The sequence below is a fragment of the Durio zibethinus genome, chromosome 2 (genome assembly GCF_047325235.1).
Source record: "Durio zibethinus cultivar Kanyao isolate XHJ-2024 chromosome 2, ASM4732523v1, whole genome shotgun sequence".
Lineage (NCBI taxonomy): Eukaryota > Viridiplantae > Streptophyta > Magnoliopsida > Malvales > Malvaceae > Durio > Durio zibethinus.
Window position 1 is genome coordinate 466,487 of NC_143163.1, and position 20,049 is coordinate 486,535.

A 20,049-nucleotide genomic window follows, 5' to 3' on the forward strand; every position below is an offset into this window, starting at 1 on the left:
GGAAAGGAAAAGGAAAGTCCTATGTAGAGTTCACCAAATGGTAGGTAAAAGACTCATTTACCAACGATATGGTAGCATGTTATATGAAACATATCATTGATCTTCTGGGTCTGGGTGATGTCACCGAAACTCATTATTGGCGTCAGAAATGGAAAAAAAAAAAAAAATAGAGCATATTTGATGGAGAAGGTGCAGCTGGTCGAGGACACTAAACCCCCATTCAAAGATTTGTAAATCCAATAATAAAATCACATGGTTTCAGACATCAACTTGATCACAAATAGGTAATAGCTTGTTGGTGAGTTCATCAAAACATTAGCAACGGTAACGATGAAAATTGTTTGGCAAATGATAACGAAGTGGTGATAATGTTGATGGTGGCCGGTGGTCCTAATGATGCAGCAGCAGTGTTAATGGTGGTGGGCAAGGCATCATTGCTCAATAATATTAAGGATTTTGAACTGTTACTATTACATTCACAAGTCCCTGCACTTGTGGAAAATGGAAATAGTAGTTAAAAAGGTTAAGGAGTTATTCCTGGGAGGTAAGGGTAAAGTGGCTTGGGCTTCTTCCTTTTCTCCACCATTATAGCTTGAGTAGTTAGAACTATCCCAGCAACAGAGACAGCACTTTGTAGGGCACACCTTAAAACTCGACAAGGATCTACAACTCCAGCATTGATGAGATCTTCATATCTTCCGGACATTGCATTATAACCAATTTGCCATTCAGTCGTTCGAGTCTTCTCCACTACAACTTCTCCATCAACACCTGCATTAGTTGCAATTACTTTTGAAGGTGCAAGGAGTGCCTGCAGTTGATCAAACAAAATGTTAAAATTTAATCCTTCATAACCAATACAAATAAGCAATGAGTAATCTAATGACACTAAACAGAAGAAGGAAAATAACAATACACTAAAAGACCTACAATACATATAAACAGACAGTTGAGTCCAGCACATGGTTATCTCAAGGAATCAGACATGTACCTTTGCTACAATATCAGCACCAATCTGTTCATCCAAGTCTTTCATAGAATTCTTTATTGAGTGAATCTTCTCTGAGAGATGTATATAAGTTGCACCACCACCAGGTACTATCCCTTCATCTAAGGCAGCAAATGTGGCGTTCTTTGCATCTTCAATTCTTAGTTTACGATCTTCAAGTTCCATCTCAGTATGTGCTCCTACCTACAGTTGTGATGCATATTGTTTAACCAATTTGAAGCAGAAAGGGACATGGGGATGGTAAAACATTCAGTTCTGCCTTTCAATCTCAGCGTATGCTTATGTTTCATGGTTGCAAACCTTAATGATTGCCACACCACCAGAGAGTTTAGCAATTCTTTCTGAGAGCTTTCTTGACAAGTATGCATTATCAGTCTCAGCTAGATCCTTCTTGATCTGCATAATTCTTGCCTGGATTTCATCTTTAGTAGAAGGATCTGCAACTATGGTTGTGGATTTACTTGTTATTGTCACTTTTCGTACAACCCCAAGCTGATCAGAAGTTGCATCAGCAAGCGTCATACCCAAATCTCCAGAAAGAAAATCCGCTCCTAATGATGTAGAAATGATGTCAGTTTGCCAGCATATAAAACTGAATGCAAGAAGAAACTTGTCATATTGTGATGCATATAAAACAATCTTCATGAATCATGAGCATATTAAAAGAGGCATTCACACTTTCAGATGATAAAATGAGGCACCGGAGAGATTTAGGGGAATTCAACATCTAAATTACACATTATAATAATGAAATGAGAAAAATAGTATGCAAAACACAACACTGTACCCAAATGAGTTTAAACAACTATTTTACACCAAGACCTCTTGTTAGATTAAATTTTTTTATCAAAGAAGACACAGATGATCATCATTGGAATTATATAAAGAAGACATGTGACAAGTTTGATTGTATAAAGCAATTTAACCTGTCATAAGGGCAATATCTTGCAACAGGGCTTTCTTTGCTTCCATTAGTCCTGGACATTTGACAACAGCAACATTAATTAAACCTTGCATTTTGTTCAAAACTAGTGTTTTCAGCACTTTCATTGAGATATCCTCAGCAAAGACTAGCAGAGGGACACTCAGTTGCATGGTCTTTTCTAGTAAAGGAACAATTTCTTTGACATCTGAAATCTTTTTATCAGTTACAAGGACTTTAGCATTGTCAAACTCCACAATAGATTTTTCCTGATTTGTAATGAACTGTGGTGACATATATCCCTTGTCAATCTGCAGAAAGCAAATATTAAATCTAATCAAATAAAAAGTTAAAAGAATTCCAAAAGCACGGCAATGGGCAAATGTTCAATCATCTTAATAAATTCAGTCATGAGATTCTAAGAATTTAGATTATAAATTAGGAATTCTGCTACATGCGTTTAAATTTCCAAAGAATTTTATGATTTATCTGTTTACTCGTTTAAAGGATTTACAGTTTCTACCGAGACACGGACTAAACTGAATGTAAATCTAAATATGAAAGCTTAACATTTCTAACTTAAGACTAAATTAAAATTTCAATTTTAGCAAAAATCTAATGTGACGTTATGCACAAATGAATGTTTTCTTTTAGACACTTATAAAGTACTGGTGAGAAGGAGTCAGCTTTACCACCTTCATTCCTTCTTCAATTATCACAGAGGTTTCAGATGATGAGGATGACTCAATAGAAATCACTCCATCGGGGCCAATCTTGTCTATGGCTTCAGCAATCAAGTTCCCAATAAATTCATCATTACCAGCAGAGATTGAAGCCACAGCTGTGAAAAAAAAAAAGGAAGAGTTCCAAATTATCAATGTTTCCAAAAAAAATATGATACAAGTCATTGAGCAAATCCATGTGAAAAATAATAACAACCTTTTATATCCTCCCTCCCTTTCACAGGCAAACTTTTCTTCTTCAGGACCCTAATCAATTCTTTCACAGCCTTATCCATACCCCTTTTCACTGAAACAGGATTAGCTCCAAAAGAAACTGCCAACAATCCAAACTTGATCATGGCTCGAGCTAAAATGATTGCAGTGGTAGTACCATCACCAGCCAAATCATTCATTTTACCTGCGACCTGCATCGAGGCACATAAAACTTACATATTTCTGATTGTTTATTTCCCAAAATAAGCAATGCAAGCGTGGGAGGAAATCTGGCAATCATGAATGACCTCTTGTATTAGCATTGCTCCTGTATTCTCAATTGTATCAGAAAGCTCTATAGCTCGAGCAATGGTGACACCATCATTAACTACTTTCAGTTTATCAGACTCAAAAAGAACAACATTACGTCCTGCATGGTTCAACTAAAATAGATTAGGAACTCATATTAAGTATGCAGTATGTTCATGTTAATGAACACTGAAATTTCACATCCAACAAGTAAAAATAAATTATCTCTTCATTTCATTCTGAATCATATGGCAGTGTCAAATATAGCACTTCTTGTCTTATAACCCAAAGGGCATAAAGGCTTAATGCTAAAGGGAGCACTTTGGGCACCTGCATGTAAGCTTGAGGTGCCTATAGGACATATGAGACAAGTCTCAGGTCAACATTCATTTAAGACAAGTTAACAAGTAAATAAGACATATTTACACAAACAAAGGTATCTGAGCATTACGAGAAGGGTAAAAGATTCCATCTTTAAGCGCCCTTTAACCCCAACATTCTCTCTGATAATGTAATTAAAACTCCCAAAATCCTTGTAATCCAACTTTGAATTCTCAGCTCATCCAAGGCAACTATAACTCAACAAAATTGGAAAGAAAGGAGAGTAGCCAATTGAAGAAAAAAGAAAAGCAAGAAAAGCTAGCCAAGTTTACCTCTAGGACCCAAGGTGACAGAAACAGCATCAGCTAACTTATCAATCCCAGCTTGTAATGCCTCTCTGCAATCTCTCCCGAAAGATATCCTCTTTGGACCAGCTCTCACCATCAAACTCCTAACTATCAGCGGTTTTCTTAACAGCCCACTTGCTCTTCGACTCCCATCAACGTTCTGCAACGGTACCCACTTCTTCATTGAAATTAAACATGCGTAGAACAAAGAACAGACATAACTACAGATAGAGAGAGATACTTACAGTCCCAGAGAAGAAAGCAAATTGAGGGATTAGCGAACGTAAAGATGAGACGGACATATCCCTTCAACTTTCAAGAATGTTTCGTGGGCTTCGAGGTTTCAGAGTTTTAGATTGAGTCCTGAACTGAAAGTTGAAACTTGAGAGGCTTTAAAAAGGGTTTAACGTAAATGGGCTAATGGCGATTACGACTCGGCCACTCGGGTGAGTCCAACAACGAGTCCATTCACAAATATTCCCGTCATAGGCTTATTCTAGTCATGGCAAAATTAAAAATTTTGGAAAAGCTTAATAATGAAGGGAAATTTATAATGCAAGGAAGAAAAAAGGTTTCATTATACCCTATTATGTAAATTTAACTAATTAATTTAATACATTAAGAGAAACCTTTCGATATCGTTTATTAGAAGAAATGATTGTGCATTATTATTGTAACATTGCCTTGTGCTGCTCCGTAGCGACCATGGGCAATGACCATCGCAACATTTTCAAGGCAAAGAGTCAAGCCCGTGGTTGGTGGATACATGCAGAACATCAACCTGAATCATTCTTGAATTGTTTCAAATGCTTACCAGCATCATTTCCATTAGGAAAATCCAAATCATTATTCCTTGAACTATCTTAAACAAACACGAAACCAAATCAAAACCCAAGATAGGGGGACATGAAACTACATGGTCTGATAGAAACATCAAAAAGAAAGCTACATTTTCAACCAGTCGGCTTCCCGGATATAGCTATTATTTCTCTTTTCATAGCATCCTTCTCGGCAGAATGCCTCGAGATCCAACATGGCCAGGGCATCTCGTCTCAGTGCTTTGAATCTTCTTCCTCGCAGAACTTGGAGTATTGATCTGAGTCCATCAACTTTTTCAACTCCCCGGCATCATTCATCTCAACCTTTATAATCCATCCATTCTCATATGGACTTGAGTTAACCTAAATTGTCAGGAACAAAGATTGCCAACATAAGCAAAAGTGAATAGTATATTACTGAAATGAAGGGCAATAAAGCAATTAAAAGACACTTTAAAAATCCAAATGATCTTTGAAGACTGTAGCTCATAGCCAGCTAATCAATGAAACATATTGACCTGAGGCACTTAAAGGTAGCTAAGCTCAATTAAAAAGCAAAAAAACGAATAAGACCTGGGATGTCTTAACAATGAAGACTTGGACCAGTAGTAGCATTCAGGATCAAGATAAACGAAATGTTGGGTACTAACATCCTAAAGAAACAGAAAAATTAACTTCTGAGACATTGATGTATGGAAGAACATGGCCATTATGGTGAAAACACAAGCACAAAGGTGAATGCACATATACACACACGTAGGGGAGGAAACTTACATTCAATGAAAAGCACCAACCCAGTTCAGAAGGCACACTTGCCCAATTAGTATAATTGATTGCAAATCCTAAGAAAAGATATGAAAGAAATAGTCTCAGATAGGATAGAAGTGATACCAGAGCGGGAGAGTTGTTGAGCTCTTCATTAACTTCAACCACTTTCCCTGAGACAGGAGAATTAACATCACTAGTAGCCTTGACACTTTCAACAGCTCCAAAACTGTCACCCTGCTTTACAGCAGCTCCCACTTCAGGTAATTCAACGTACACAACATCACCTAAATGATCTTGAGCATGATCAGTTATACCAATTGTGGCAGAGTTACCATTAACCTTCACCCACTCATGAGAATCGGCATATTTCAGATCCTTTAAAACTGCAGGAACATGGAAGAGATGTATTAGCTGCAGTAACACAAACAACAAGCTGTGACAGGGGAAATAGATGAAGTAGTTGCAACTCTAGACACAAATAATACCACAAATTGCAGTTGATCAAGGGATCAAAAGAATTGATATCCATTTCACATACAGGCATCATGGGCATTAGAACATGCCTACAGTAATATGATAGTGATATTCATCATGTACTTTAACAAAATTCCTCCATTAAGGTGTTGTGCTCTTGGGTGCTTTCTTGTCACTTTCAAGGACAAAGGAAGAGCAAAGTTTGAAGTTATATCATAGTGAACACAGTTACATACTGCTAATTTTAATTCCAGATGTAAAACTCAATGATACAGAAACATCACCAATGAACTGTAAGATAACAATAAGATACCCACCACAGGTTGAGAACATAAGCATGCCAAGAATCTATAAAGTTTCACATCCTTTCAATTTCTGCTAATATGCTATTGCAAATTCTGATACAGTTAACAATACATATCAGTAGGCAGACATCCAAGACTATTGCTTGATTCTGTTTAACAACAGAGTGCCCCTCATGACAATTGGACTGCATAGCATGAGGAATCATAATGAATATGAGGGATTAATAAACAGTCTGGTCTACATATATTACATCCCATTAATCAGTTGCAGTCAATTGGTGCTTCCCCTAAATCCAAATGGGCAGCTATCCGAACCGTCGCTCTCAGTTCTATTTGTTCTGACACGCCAACCGCTGATATTAAGAAACGAGGACTGTACAAAAGAGGGAGGTGGTTAATGGAAATAGTTCATATAAGGTGAGTTTCAGTTGGTTGCACTGCTATTTCCTGGCTTCTTGACTTTTTTTTTTTCTTGTCCAAATAAAGGAACAATCAGGCAAAACTCAAACATAATTATTTTCATGGGCAACGCACAATCACCGCTGCACCAACAGTTGCCAGTTGTCACCATCCCCTCCAACTTTTCACCGATGTCATCACCACCAGATCACCATCACTCCTAATGCTCTAGTGTCAAGCACTAAACATGTTTTTAACTGTAAAATACTGTATAGAGAACAAAAATGGGAAGTCTTTAGGCTCCTTTCTTAATCTTTAAGATGTTTTGTAAAATCAAAATTGAAAGAAAAGTTAAATGGCTCTGAATCAATGACAGCACAGCATTGATCAGAAACAAGATCCTAGATTACGGAAATTTGTGACATGTATATACCTGTAGCAAAACAGAAATCCAAAAGCTCTTAACACTACGTATTAGCAAAATAAAAGGACAACGGTCACATAAATCAAATCTTTTTTCTTTTTTTTTTTTAAAGGTAAAGCCTTATATCAATCAAAGAAATGAGATCTCAATTTCCAGCAACACCCAAAGCCATTTTCCTGTATCAATATGACAGTATCCTCATGATCATACATAAGAAACCATGAAAACTATCAAGAGAGAGAAGAAAAGTTAGTGGGGGTAACGGGTTACCAGTGGAAAACCCTCTATGGAACGCAGAGATCCTGAGGTAAGAAGCCGCCCTTGAAGCCCACAACATTCTTGAAGCCTTTTCTAATGTAAATCTCGACAACCCTTAACACTTGCAGCAGAGTTGTCTTGTGTTTCAATGCAACCAGAAGAGTTTGTTTCGTTTATGTTTTTGCTGTGGTTGGTGAGTGTATTTTCCTTTTATTTTAATTTTTTTTTTCTGTAGGAAAGGGCGTGATTAAGCAATTTTTTATTTATTTGACAAATAACTATTAATTTTAGTGAGATTAAAAATAATAATAATAATAATTATTATTATTATTATTATAAAATTATAAAATATTTTAATAAAATTTTATTTAAATAAATATTTAAATTCAACTAAAAATAAAACTATAAGTTTAATCACATCATACAAAAATACCTAGGCTTAGCCAATAAATACGGAACAGTGGGATTATGGACGAAAATTGGAAACAAAGAAAAGGGGGCATAAAGTCTCATAGACATGGATGGTGGCAAGTCAATGTGTCAACAAAACCCCATTTGTTTTAGTTTAAGAGGGATGTTGGTGACTGGTGAGACTGAAAGAGAGCTGGCTTTGGGCTTTGGCTACCTTCTGGCTCAACCTTGAAGACTTCATTTGTTGCTTTTTGCTTCTCACCGAGTTCCAACGAGAACTTGGACTTTCAATTAAACAATTATATTCGACATGGCCAACTCCAACCAATTTCTTTTGTTGCTTTGCGCCATTTGTGTCGATCTTATATCCTTAATACTATGTATTATGTCGCTTTTTTACCCTTCTTAAGAAATAATACTACATTTTGCTTTATTTCAAAAAGAAAAAAAAAATTATTTCATGGTTCATCCTTTTATTTTAGCCGCTGCCCATCCATCCCTGTGTTTCAATCAAAGCCCAAATGGATTGTAAGTCGAACATTCAGACTAGGGTTTGGGCTTGAAAGACGGGTTCAAGCCTGTCATCCAATTGAAACTACTCAGCACAATGATTGTAGCACTACTGTTTTTTTTAAACATCAAAGCACATTTTTTCAACAAAATTTCCAATGGAGACTGAAAAAAAAAAAAAAAACAGTGGTCAGTAGGGTCTTATAAATCTTCATCGCCCAAATTGATCATGTTCCAAGCAAGATAAAGTACTAATGAATAATGATTATATACAAACAGCAACATGTCCTAACACTTGTAACAATCACAAAAACATTTTCTTTCTTTTGTAGCAGCATCGTGTCAAGATGCATTCCACATTTTGGAATTTGAGATATCAATTTAACAATTTTATTGCAAAATCAACCTGCATGGATGACTAAAAACATACTAACTTTTCAGGATAATAATGGAGGCCAACAACTGACCAAACAAAATCCTACAATCATTTAACAAAAGAGACCTTAAAACCATTTTCTTCCTTCTTTGATTGCTGGAAAAAGGCCCCATCAAATCAAGCATCAATTTCCATTAATCCACTCTCTGGAATCACCCTTCTCTTCCTGGAAAACAAGACAAGGGAGCGAAAATAACCATCCAGCAATCAAAACCTTATAGCACATATAGCATGGGAATTTCCCCTTAGCATTCAACCCACATGCAACAATAAACCCCCATTCAACTATGACAATCTAGCAGACAAGCAAAATGAAAAAAAAAAATAAAATTGGGTGATTGAGTCTTTCACATCACTAAATAAACAACAGAAATTACTTGCTTAAGCAAAGCTGCCTATTGTCTTAAGCCTCATCATGTTCTTCATCTAGTGCCTAAAACACAAGAAAGTCGAGTAAGCGATGATATGAACTCTTTTTTGCTGATCACATAGGAAAGTTGATAATGAAGTGAGTGTTGCTAGTAACAAGTATAGATTAAATTAGACTTCTAGGAGATCAGGCTTATGAAAGTAGGATTACCATAACCTTAGTACAATGAATGTACTAATATCTGGTTCGCAGCCATCTGAAAACGTCCAAATTTATTCAAAAAAACATAAACCCATAATTTCAAAAAGTTTAATTGAAGCAGAAGAAGAAATCGGACGGAAGTTGAAAGCCTGGCGAAGAGCAAATAATTTCCCTCTCATTTTTCCTTCCTCTCAGTTTTCAGGGGTAGGGTTTTTCGTGCTCCGGATTCTGGGGTTTGGGGCTTCGGGATTTGCAGGTACCGAAAACCACTGCGGAGCTGCAAATAGCCCACTAAGAATAACTTAGCCGGCCCAAAACCCACAATTAAATCCCATTTCAAGCTTGAATGGCCTCCACTCAAGCATTAAGGATGCTATATGGGCTTAGAGATATGGGTTCACCACTGCTGTTCAAACCCAGTTGCGAGGTTTTCTTTTTCCTAATTTATGCCACACTTATTTTGCACTTTTATGATATAATATAATATATACAATATGTAATTAGATACTTTCTTCTTTTTTTGGTAAAATTATATATTAGATGGCTTTTTCATTTAGATTTCTTTTAATATATTAATTTTTTTAGTTTTTAATTTCAATAATTTCATACCACACAACACAAAAATAATAAGTATGAAGATGATAATTTTTTTATCAAAAACTAATATATAGTTGAACAAATTATTATGAGTATTTTGACTGTTAAATTTAAGAAATTAATATAAATAATTCAATGATTAAGTTAGCAGATCACGATTTTCATTCTCCAATAAATTAACATTACGTAACTATTTTATATAATACTTTTTTAATTGTTGTATATTTAAAACATTGTATAAATCCAAATTTAATTATTCATCACATACAGACAATTATTTATTAAAAAATGAATTATTTCAAATTTATAAAAGTGACGATAATTATATTAAAAATTATCAAAATTATCTTAAAGGTTAGAGAGAAAAGACTTTTTTTATTCTAAATGGAGGGAACATATATTCTTTCTATATATTTTTTTTTCATATTTTTTCTTTTCAAAATTCTTCAAATTTTGAAAAAAGTTAATTTGAAATAATAAAATTTTTAGTTTTTATTTTAATATTTTGTTAGTGTATTTAATAATATTATTTATAATATCTTTTGGATTTTTTTCTCCTTCAAATATTATTTATATTATGTTTTGAAATTCATCAATTTTTTTATTTAAAAATTTTAATTTTTATTATGATTTGATAACTTAATTATATTATATACATTTTACATATATTTTAAACATGTAAAAAACAAATAATATTAATATATGTTTTTATACATTTAAACAAATAAAAATAATTTCTACATCGCATAAATAACAAAATAATCGGTATATCACATAAATATCAATGTATATAGTTGATAGATATCCAACATAATTTACCTCTTCTATTTGAAATTACCAAACTCAAATAATTATGCCTTACTATTCGACCCCGCAATTAATTACAGTATGACAAATATAAAGCAATTAAGTAATTGATTTTCTTTAGATATGCAATGCCAGCCTTGATCATCAAGACGTACGACCGGCCACTTGCCAAACTATATAGATCTTGTCTGCTGTGAAGGTACAAGATCTTGAATGCGAAAGGCAGCACTTGTAATTGTCTTCCGCATACGATTTTATTCAGTGACTTTTACCTCTTGACCAAAATATATATAATAATATGAAAAATTATTTTAAATGTTTGTTAAATTTCATCAGAATTTATTCGATGCTTAAAATTTTATCAAAATTTATTAATTTTTTAAAATTTTATATAATAAGATTCGATTTTAATTTTTAATTTTATTTTTTATCTAATCAATTTTAGCAAAAAATTTCACAAGAAAGATAAAATAACAAAGCAAATTGTCCATTTCTGCTGATCATGACACACATTGCCGACGCCAAATATGATAAAATAATGAAGCAAATTGCCTGAAAGCCGACACGAAATGTTATCGTGCATTGAAGACTGAAAATAATTACCAAGAAATATGATTGCACTATGAGTGATTTCAATATCTGCATGCAGCAGCAAGGAAGCCAGAAGCCTCATACTTCATAAGAGAGACAAAGTTTATTTCAGTTTCAATGGCCGGCCTTGCATCTATAAGTGATCATGAGCTCCGGAGCTGTTCTACAAACAATGTTAACCCCCTAAATCCTGAGGAATTCAGAAGGCAAGGTCACATGATCATAGATTTCCTAGCTGATTATTACCAAAACATTGAGAAATACCTCGTTCTCAGTCAAGTTGAACCGGGCTACCTTGGAAAAATCTTGCCAATGTCCGCACCATACAATGCAGAACCCGTGGAAGCAATCCTTCAAGATGTTCAGCAACATATCATCCCTGGTATAACACACTGGCAAAGTCCTAACTATCTTGCATAATTTCCTTCGAGTGGCAGCATTGCTGGCTTCCTTGGAGAAGTTCTTAGCGCCGGTTTCAATGCGGTGGGATTCAATTGGATAACATCACCAGCTGCGACCGAGCTAGAATCCATAGTCATGGATTGGCTTGGACTAATATTTCAGCTTCCTCAAACTTTCCCGTTCTCCGGCGATGTAGGGGGTGTGATACAGGGAACTACCTGCGAGGCCCTTTTGTGTACACTAACAGCCGCAAGAGATGAAATGTTGAGCAAAATTGGGAGGGAGAACGTTGGGAAATTATTTGTGTATGGGTCAGACCAAACACATAGTGCTCTAGCAAAGGCAGCAAAAATTACCAGTATCAACCCTAAGAACTTTCGAGCCATCAAGACAACAAAATCAACGTCATTTGGTTTGTCACCAGAATCATTACAGATTGCAATCAGCTTGGACTAAAAAGCTGGATTAGTTCCACTCTATCTCTGTGCAACAATAGGGACAACATCAACCACTGCTGTTGATCCATTGGGGCTGCTATGTGATGTGGCCAAAAAATATGGAATGTGGGTTCATGTTGATGCTGCTTATGCGGCAAGTGCCTGTATTTGCCCTGTGTTTCGACATTTTATCAATGGCGTAGAAGGTGCAAATTCTTTCAGTCTTAATGCTCATAAATGGTTGTTCACCACTTTGGACTGCTGTTGTCTTCGGGAAGGATCCAAGTAGTCTTATAAAATCTCTCTCAATAAATCCAGAATTCCTGCGAAATAAAGCTAGTGATTTGAAACAAGTGGTAGAATACAAAGATTGGCAGACAACTCTCAGTAGAAGGTTTCGAGCTATGAAACTTTGGCTTGTACTGAGAAGTTATGGTGTGGCGAATCTTAGAAACTTTCTAAGAAGCCACGTTAAAATGGCAAAACTTTGCGAAGAGTTTGTGGCTAGCGACAATAGGTTTGAAGTAGTAGTACCCAGGTATTTTGCTATGGTCTGTTTTAGGGTTTTGCCATCAGCATTGTGTAATAAAACTCAAAATGAATATTATGGGAAAGATAGTGTGGATCAGACGCATGCAAACAAGTTTAATCGGAAATTATTAGAGTCAATAAACGCATCAGGACGCTTATACATGACTCATTCTCAGTTCGATGGAATCTATATGATAAGATTTGCTATTGGTGCCACTCTTACAGAGGATAGACATGTTATTAAGGCTTGGAAGGTGGTGCGAGGGATGGTGGATACCATGCTCAACGCAGATCAGTAAGATTATTTTTGCCGGTCTTCGGTAAGATTTTTTTTTTTCTCTTGGTTTCTTAATATCTGCAATTAATGTAATAAAGCTCGTTCTGGAAATCTGGTTCTAACTTGGAAAGCTCTAAATGGATCATCTGCATTTTTTCATTTTTCCTTTTGAATGGATTTGCGTTTAAGGTGTTTCTAAATTCTAATGTTAGAAGAGAATTGTTGGAGAATGAAAGAAAGGTGGAGGGTTTATCATTACAACTCGACAGCGAACTTCTGGCTTTACAGGGTAGACGGCCAATGTGATTAATTGATTACAAACGTATCTCTACAATAAATCTACAGCGAACTTCAGGCCAATGTCATTTTCATTTATTATAAATGTATCTGTAATAAATACAGTCTTCCATTTCATAACAACTAGCAAGGCAAAAACAAATAATATTCATTTTTAATCATTCAAATTCAAATAAAATAACTATGAAGTTGTTATTTTGAAAAGTAGCGAAAATTATTTTTGTTTCATGCTGAACGTAGCGGAAGTAGCTTCCTCATTCTCGTCCAGTAGCCATTCTGAGAGGGAGCAGGAATGTTCAATGCATGTAACAGACAAAACTAAATAGCAAACAAATGGCTTCATGATTGGATGAACCACTCAATGATTGATGCATATGCATTGTGTTTACATGAGGAACAAAATTTAAACTATTCCAATGTTTTCCTTTTATATGGTATATATGAAAAAGACTTATTTTAGAACATATGTAAGAATAAGACATAGATATATAAACATCATTTGCAACTAATATATATAAATATATATATACATATATTATGAATATATTTACTGTTATTATTATTATCATTTTACTTAAAAAGTTTCAATGATAAAGTATTATTGACTAGTGATTATATTAGTAACGTATCAAAACTAAAAAAAAAACTACAATTAATTTATCGGCTCTCTTTTCACAAAAGAATAACAAATTTGACATTATTGATAGCCCATGAAATCAACAGCTTTTGACTTTTGATATTCTTGTTCAGTAATTCATCCAATTCGAGTTGCTGCATATGTCAGTTATCACACAAACACAGTTTCAACGAAATTGAAATTCTACATAACTTACATTGAATGTACGATAACAGGTTCCCGACGTTACATTGAAAGTATAATAACAGGTTCTCAATGTCCCAAGTGCCACACCAATTACAGTAAAATTCTTGATTCCAAAGAAAATCTCAAAGTGAATTGATACGACAAAAAATGAAAAACATAAAGATTAGTCAAGATCTGACTAATTCTTCATAAATTGGGTTTTCCATTTGGGTTTTGGCCTCCTACTGAAGATTTGCTGCTTCACCTTGCAGCCAGTTAGATCACAGACAACTATCCTCAGCATCATCAACAATATCAATTTTCTTACCATATTTGAGATGAGGATCATAGTACATAATGTTGATTCATGCTTCCAAGAGCAAAAGGCAATATCTAAGGAAGTTCAGTTCAGAAGACAAGTTTTCAACCGGCCATCTTTAGCTTGCCCAACTCAATCCTTCTAGGGTTCTGAGGATTACATAACCAAAGAAAATCATGACCGGCCCAATTACGTGATAATACAATAGGAAACAAGAGGCTTCGTATAAAGCAGAGGAAGCAAACAATTAAAATATACACCAACGATCAACATTTGGTAGGGGGCAAAATAAATAAATAACTTACCTGGCCATTTTGTTGTATGCGAACATCAAAAAGATTACCATTCACATTATACCTCCTTTTCTAGAAGAATATGAACATATGAAAGAAAAACCATTAAAGCCCATGCTCCACACCACCGTATAATTGACATTTTTAACAGATAATATAAAAAACAAATTAATATACGTTACACCCAGCATAAATCGTAAGGAAGAGGGAAATCACTTACAAACCTTGTCTTGTGGTTTCTTTAAATGCTCAGGATCAGAATCAAGACGTCTAATTTTGTTTTTATTTTTATCACTGTGACGATGCTTATGCTTATTTTTATCTTTCTCTTTATCTTTGTCTTTTTGCTTTCTATGCTTCCTATTGTTGTCTTTGGACTCAGCTCTTGACTTAGACACGATTACGGGGATCCCCTTCTCAGCCTGTTAAACATTAGATCAAGGTAAATAGACATCAATATTAAAAGATATCAATTTTCAGTACACTGCAGCACATGTGGCTCAGTAGATCACATGGCAAAAACTATATCACAAGTACCTAATTCTCCAAGTTACACTTTATGGCAAAAAAAATTAGAAGGGGCTGGGGGAAGAAAAACCTAAGGTATGACGAAAAAATAGAGAAATACACAGCTAAATGCCATACCAAAGGCAGGTCAACCTGAGCAGTTTCATTCATTTGAAAGGCTTCCCCAAGTAAATCCAAGTCAAAATGACCTATGTGTAGATTTCTCCGTCTCGAATCAGAGGCATTTTGGAAAAGCTGGTGCAACTCCATACCTTCGCCCTTCCTGATTTCTGTGTCTCCAACCACATTTCGAAGATAGTTCGTTTCTGATATTAACAAAGGAAGTGATCTCTTGCAAAAGAAATCATGGTGCGGCCAGAGTTTGAATTGGTTTATGAGATCAGCAGCACCACCAAGTTCCTTAGGCCCTGTTATAGAATAAAGGGCCTTAGACAAACAAAAATGTACTCAAAACCAATGATATGATCTAATCACATCATAAATTTTACAATACTGAAATGGAGGAAAAAAAAATAAAAAAGAACCCACATAGGAATTTTGAAAGGGAATGTATATCAAATCATCCCAATACTACACAACAAAAAGGGAAAACATCAATCCATGATAAATTTTGCTTCATTTTTTCTAAAAAATTTCACTCTTGGAATCAAGGACAAAATTAAATGAAAGATAAACACCCCAAATACATACCTCCTAACTTCTGGAAATATGCAAAACATGATGGATAATGAATTAGAGATTAATAAAAAATTACCCAAAACAAGGAAAGAAACCAAAGTACTATTAGTAATTAGCAATATTTAATATGTTTGAGAAAAAGCTCTCAAGAATTTCTCTCAAGGGTTTCATTTGATGAAGCTCAAAATTACTGTATCACTGTATTCAAACCCCACGAGATACCCTTCACATCGTGAAGCTCTGATAAAGCAGTGAATCAAACCGATAGCATGAACTGATAACTGAATAAATAAATTAATCATCAACATTCACCTAAAAATTGAACCACTAACTTTCAATCCCAAATTATTACTTGAAAGGAAAAGAAACTGTACCTCTTCCAAACTTCTTGCTTTCAAAATCCATAACATTAATCACAAATTTGCAAGCCACGCTTCCTCATCCGCGACCAAACAAGAAAAGCCGCGGGAGCAAATTGAACGGTTGAGATTCGCGGCTCTGTTGATCGCAGATTCGCGGGCGGGTGGTTGGACCGCAGTACGCTACCGAATCTAATTGGATTATTTTCTGCGAGGATGAATTTGCAACTGCCAACACTAAGAATTTAACCCTAAAGTTTTTGGGCCATATATTTGAAGCTCAATGACAGCCCAGTGTGCCATAGTTTTAAGTTCATTACTGTATTGGGCTAGACTGTGTCATGGACAATAATGATGCAATCCAGCTATTAAAATGTTCTACTTTTTGGGTGATATTTCCATTTACAATGCTTTCGGCAACACACTATTTATGGATTAAAAAAAGTTTAATTTACATATATTTATATTTAATACGTTGTTAATATATAACATTGCACATTATTAATGAGCTATGCAATGACATTAACACATATATACATTATAAAAAAAAATTAATAATTATACGATTTGTTAATAGAGTATTAAATTTTTTATTTTAATTATCAAAATTTGATTTTTAATAATATAAAAATGCCAAAAAATAAGCTTCATCTAAAAAATGTATCAAAAATGACTTAAGAACTTGGAATCTCGATTGAACACCATGGACTTTGGAATATCATGTAAAGATGTTACTGTTGGCCCATTTAAAATTGCCTTAACCTTGTTATGATCCATCTTTATTCTTTCATTTGACACCACAAACCCTATAAACATAAGGCTAAAAAAAATTATACTTTTTAAAGTTAGCATAAAGTTTTTGTTCCATTAATATGCAAAATAATTGGTGTAGATGATTCAAATGTTGGTATTCATCTTTGCTATACACCAGAATATCATCAAAATATACTACTGCATATCTGTCAATACAAGGTTTAAGGATATGATTCATAAATCTTATGAAAGTACTATGAGCATTATGTAAATCAAAAGGCATTACCATCCATTTATAGAGATCATCCCTTGTCTTAAAAGTTGTTTTCCACTCATCTTCAGGCCTCATTTTGATTTGATGATAACCACTACGTAGGTCTATCTTGGAAAAAATGATTACTCTATGTAGTTAATTCAACAAGTCATCTAAACATGAAATATGAAAGCAATAGTCGACGATGATTTTCTTGACCGCCCTACTATCCACACACATACACCATGATCCATCCTTTTTAGGTACCAAATGGGCTGAGACTATATTAAAGCTCATGCTTTCGAGCACCATTCTTTTTCTCACTAATTCATCAACTTGGTGTTGCAACTCTGCATGCTTTTTATGACTCATCTTATATGCTATCTTGTTGGGTATAATAGCTCTTGGGATAAGATCTATGCAATATTGAATGTCCTTCATTGATGGTAAACTAACTGGTAACTCTTTTTGAATAATATCATAAAATTCTGCCAATAATGATTGTATCACTGTAGATGGCTCATCACTATCTTCATTCTTTTCAAGCAGCACTAGTGCATACATAGTACTATCCATCTTAATTTATTTTTTTTTATAATTGGCCTTGGTAAACAAGTTGTTTCATTTCCCTTTGGTTGGTTTTGACATTACTATAGGCTTGGTAGGGCTTAGGATGATTTTGCATCCATCTTTCATAAATGTGTAAGCATTATGGTAACCATTATAAATAACCCTCATATGATAATGCCAAGGTCTTTTTAGCAGTAAATGACAAGCATCCATTGGAGCTACATCACATCACATTTTGTCTTTATATTACTTTTTTATGAAAAAATGAATCAAATACCTCTTGCTAATCTTGATTTCATTCTTTTTTTGTAGCCAAGACAACTTATATAATTGAGGGTGATCCACTATTTTAAAGTATAATTTATGCATCATAAAAGTATAAACAATATTTTTAAAACTTTCACTATCAATTATAACATCACTTACCTTTCTATGGGCAGTACACTTAGTGCCTAACATGTTTTTACGCAATCTATCTTCTTCCTTAACAAGTGCAATACTTAAGCTGCATTGTATGACTAAAGATGCGTCATGATACTTATAGGTTACCTATTCATCATCTTCAAGGTTTTGATTCTCTTTAACCAGCTTCTCTTCATTTTTCTCAAAGTCTTTCTCTATTTGAGTCACAATTTTCCTATTTGTGCATTTTAAGGCAATGTGTCTAAGCCATTGATACTTAAAACACCTTCTGATTTGTGTACTAGATTGAAGCTTGCCTATTGAGGTTTTATATTTTTTTTAGGGTTGTTTTGGAAAAGGCTTGAAAGAATAATAGTTTTGGATTAGCCACATTTATTGATATAGCTTTCTCAGGACTCGAATCTCAAGTTGCTACAATGGGCCTCATTTTGTTGTTTCTTCACCTTAAGGGCAAGCTTACATACATCATTGAAAGTCCAATAAGGTTCAGCTGTACGACATTAGTTATCTCTCGAAGATATCATGCAATAGTCTGTTATTCTTATTCCTTTAATTCATATTTTAACATGAGATAGTCAAACTCAGTCGTGTACTACTCCACTAAAAGATCTCTTTGCTTCAAGTTATAGAGCTTAAAGAGAACGTTTTGATGAAAGTTGTTTATAAGATACTTTCTCTTCAACTCTTTTTTCATTTTTCTTAAGTTGTAATTTTTCTTTTGCTTTCTTTTTCCCTTTACTTCTGTAAAATTTTCCACTAAAATGATGCATGCTTTCTAAGTTAGATGGCTATTGACTTCACTTTGCGATGTTCATGGACATTATGGTATTCAAAGATGTACTCCACTATGTGTAGCCAATCTAAAAATTTTTCAGGTTGCATATTCTTTTTTAACTCAAGAATCTTTTTTTTTGGATTGAATATGCTATGTTGAAGTTAGTTTTTATGTATATAGTCTTTGACTTATTGTGAGTGAAGTGGGGCGCTATCATCAGAATCACTGTTATTTTCATGGTATGGATTAGTTTCTCCTTCATCTTTTTTATTCCTCCTTCTTTGTCTCCTTATCTCCTATCTTTCTTCTTATATATACAGTTGTTATTGTAGTTAAAAGATCTGTTGTCGCATCTCCTCTATAAGAGTATCTCTTAGGTCAACATTGGTAGTTGCTACAACGTCAGTGTTGGCTTCAACCTCTTTTGCTAGTGTTTGATGACGATACCTGCCATAGCTTTGATACCGATTTGATATTAAAAATTACTGATTAAGATGTTGGAGATTAATAACAAACAAAAAAACTCATAAAAAAATAACTCACAAGAAGTTAAATAATAGTAGAATATGATTATTGAATTAAAAATGATAGAAGTTCACCACTAAGGCTAGACACTAAGAGATACATAAACACCACTCTAAAAATTATATCAATGATACAAAAAAATAAAAGTTTACCGCTTTAGAAAATTCACTTAAGAGATACAAAATTTGAAGAATGATTTAAAAGATTACTTAAGGATAAAGAAAACTCTATTCTGCATTCTATCAAAGAATAACAAAAAATAAATAAACTAAGAACATCCTTCAAAGCATGAAAACTTCATAGATTAAATTGCTAGTATCGTGCCTAAAATCATAAGATTTATATGTGAACATAATAATTTGTAATGTGAATGTAATTATCTGTCAATTTACTCCTGCAGATTACATGATAATGAATATGACCACAATCTTATCCATATTCATACTCTTATTTTTCAGCTAGTGAGAATACAATCTTCCTATTTTAGCTCACTTTATTTATACATTTGTTTAGTAGATTTAGACCATTGAAGACTCATATTATTTTTAAATAAGTTTTTCTTAGTCTCAACTCAAATTATAAGATGTATTGACACTCCGAGATCAAATGTCTTAT

At 34.1% G+C, this 20,049-nt stretch overlaps 3 protein-coding genes, 1 long non-coding RNA gene and 1 pseudogene across 11 annotated transcripts; 1 reads left to right on the forward strand and 4 right to left on the reverse strand.

Annotated features, from left to right (window-relative positions):
* Window positions 1-204: 204 nt before the first annotated feature.
* Window positions 205-4,676, reverse strand: CPN60ALPHA2 (TCP-1/cpn60 chaperonin family protein). 4 transcript variants are annotated; one of them, XM_022906912.2, is made up of 9 exons: window positions 4,089-4,676; window positions 3,829-4,003; window positions 3,175-3,296; window positions 2,871-3,078; window positions 2,627-2,772; window positions 1,936-2,242; window positions 1,310-1,560; window positions 992-1,192; window positions 205-811 (listed from the first exon to the last, which is right to left on the reverse strand). In XM_022906912.2, the coding sequence occupies exons 1-9, from the start codon at window positions 4,143-4,145 to the stop codon at window positions 524-526; spliced, it is 1,755 nt and encodes a 584-aa protein (XP_022762647.2). In that variant the 5' UTR covers window positions 4,146-4,676; the 3' UTR covers window positions 205-523. The 4 variants fall into 4 exon arrangements, with proteins under 4 accessions (XP_022762647.2, XP_022762646.2, XP_089599906.1 ...); XM_022906911.2 differs by having other exon boundaries at window positions 3,829-4,018; window positions 4,089-4,339; XM_089743780.1 differs by lacking the exon at window positions 3,175-3,296 and having other exon boundaries at window positions 3,829-4,018; window positions 4,089-4,165.
* On the reverse strand, window positions 4,641-7,483 carry LOC111308539 (glycine cleavage system H protein 2, mitochondrial-like). The gene is made up of 3 exons (XM_022906914.2): window positions 7,302-7,483; window positions 5,553-5,812; window positions 4,641-5,024 (listed from the first exon to the last, which is right to left on the reverse strand). The coding sequence occupies exons 1-3, from the start codon at window positions 7,366-7,368 to the stop codon at window positions 4,896-4,898; spliced, it is 456 nt and encodes a 151-aa protein (XP_022762649.1). The 5' UTR covers window positions 7,369-7,483; the 3' UTR covers window positions 4,641-4,895.
* Window positions 7,484-8,577: 1,094 nt separating this feature from the next.
* LOC149519844 (uncharacterized) lies at window positions 8,578-9,365 on the reverse strand. Its single transcript, XR_016327697.1, has 2 exons — window positions 9,227-9,365; window positions 8,578-8,812 (listed from the first exon to the last, which is right to left on the reverse strand). It is a non-coding gene; the product is annotated as an uncharacterized LOC149519844 (long non-coding RNA).
* Window positions 9,366-11,116: 1,751 nt separating this feature from the next.
* Window positions 11,117-13,134, forward strand: LOC111308485 (tyrosine decarboxylase-like; annotated as a pseudogene).
* Window positions 13,135-13,957: 823 nt separating this feature from the next.
* LOC111308157 (putative mediator of RNA polymerase II transcription subunit 19b) lies at window positions 13,958-16,353 on the reverse strand. Of its 5 annotated transcripts, none has more exons than XR_016327700.1 (5): window positions 16,151-16,353; window positions 15,216-15,505; window positions 14,791-14,992; window positions 14,583-14,642; window positions 13,958-14,426 (listed from the first exon to the last, which is right to left on the reverse strand). XR_016327700.1 is itself a non-coding variant. In XM_022906465.2 (5 exons), the coding sequence occupies exons 1-5, from the start codon at window positions 16,179-16,181 to the stop codon at window positions 14,382-14,384; spliced, it is 609 nt and encodes a 202-aa protein (XP_022762200.1). In that variant the 5' UTR covers window positions 16,182-16,353; the 3' UTR covers window positions 13,958-14,381. The 5 variants fall into 5 exon arrangements, 4 of the variants coding, with proteins under 4 accessions (XP_022762200.1, XP_022762197.1, XP_022762201.1 ...); XM_022906465.2 differs by having other exon boundaries at window positions 14,795-14,992; window positions 15,231-15,505; XM_022906462.2 differs by having other exon boundaries at window positions 14,795-14,992.
* Between the last annotated feature and the right edge of the window lie 3,696 nt (window positions 16,354-20,049).

What these genes read in the sequence shown, in the direction of transcription:
- LOC111308157 (XM_022906462.2), bottom strand. Translation starts at nt 16,181, where the DNA reads ATGGATTTTGAAAGCAAGAAGTTTGGAAGAG. An exon ending in AAGCAAGAAGTTTGGAAGAG is followed by an intron (nt 15,506 to 16,150) that starts GTACAGTTTCTT and finishes ATTCTATAACAG; the next exon opens with GGCCTAAGGAACTTGGTGGT. An exon ending in GCATACAACAAAATGGCCAG is followed by an intron (nt 14,427 to 14,582) that starts GTAAGTTATTTA and finishes TGTAATCCTCAG; the next exon opens with AACCCTAGAAGGATTGAGTT.
- CPN60ALPHA2 (XM_022906911.2), bottom strand. Translation starts at nt 4,145, where the DNA reads ATGTCCGTCTCATCTTTACGTTCGCTAATCCCTCAATTTGCTTTCTTC. An exon ending in AGATATTGCCCTTATGACAG is followed by an intron (nt 1,561 to 1,935) that starts GTTAAATTGCTT and finishes CTACATCATTAG; the next exon opens with GAGCGGATTTTCTTTCTGGA. An exon ending in GTGCTGATATTGTAGCAAAG is followed by an intron (nt 812 to 991) that starts GTACATGTCTGA and finishes GATCAACTGCAG; the next exon opens with GCACTCCTTGCACCTTCAAA.
- LOC111308539 (XM_022906914.2), bottom strand. Translation starts at nt 7,368, where the DNA reads ATGTTGTGGGCTTCAAGGGCGGCTTCTTACCTCAGGATCTCTGCGTTC. An exon ending in CCATAGAGGGTTTTCCACTG is followed by an intron (nt 5,813 to 7,301) that starts GTAACCCGTTAC and finishes ATGTTCCTGCAG; the next exon opens with TTTTAAAGGATCTGAAATAT. An exon ending in TCAACAACTCTCCCGCTCTG is followed by an intron (nt 5,025 to 5,552) that starts GTATCACTTCTA and finishes CTGACAATTTAG; the next exon opens with GTTAACTCAAGTCCATATGA.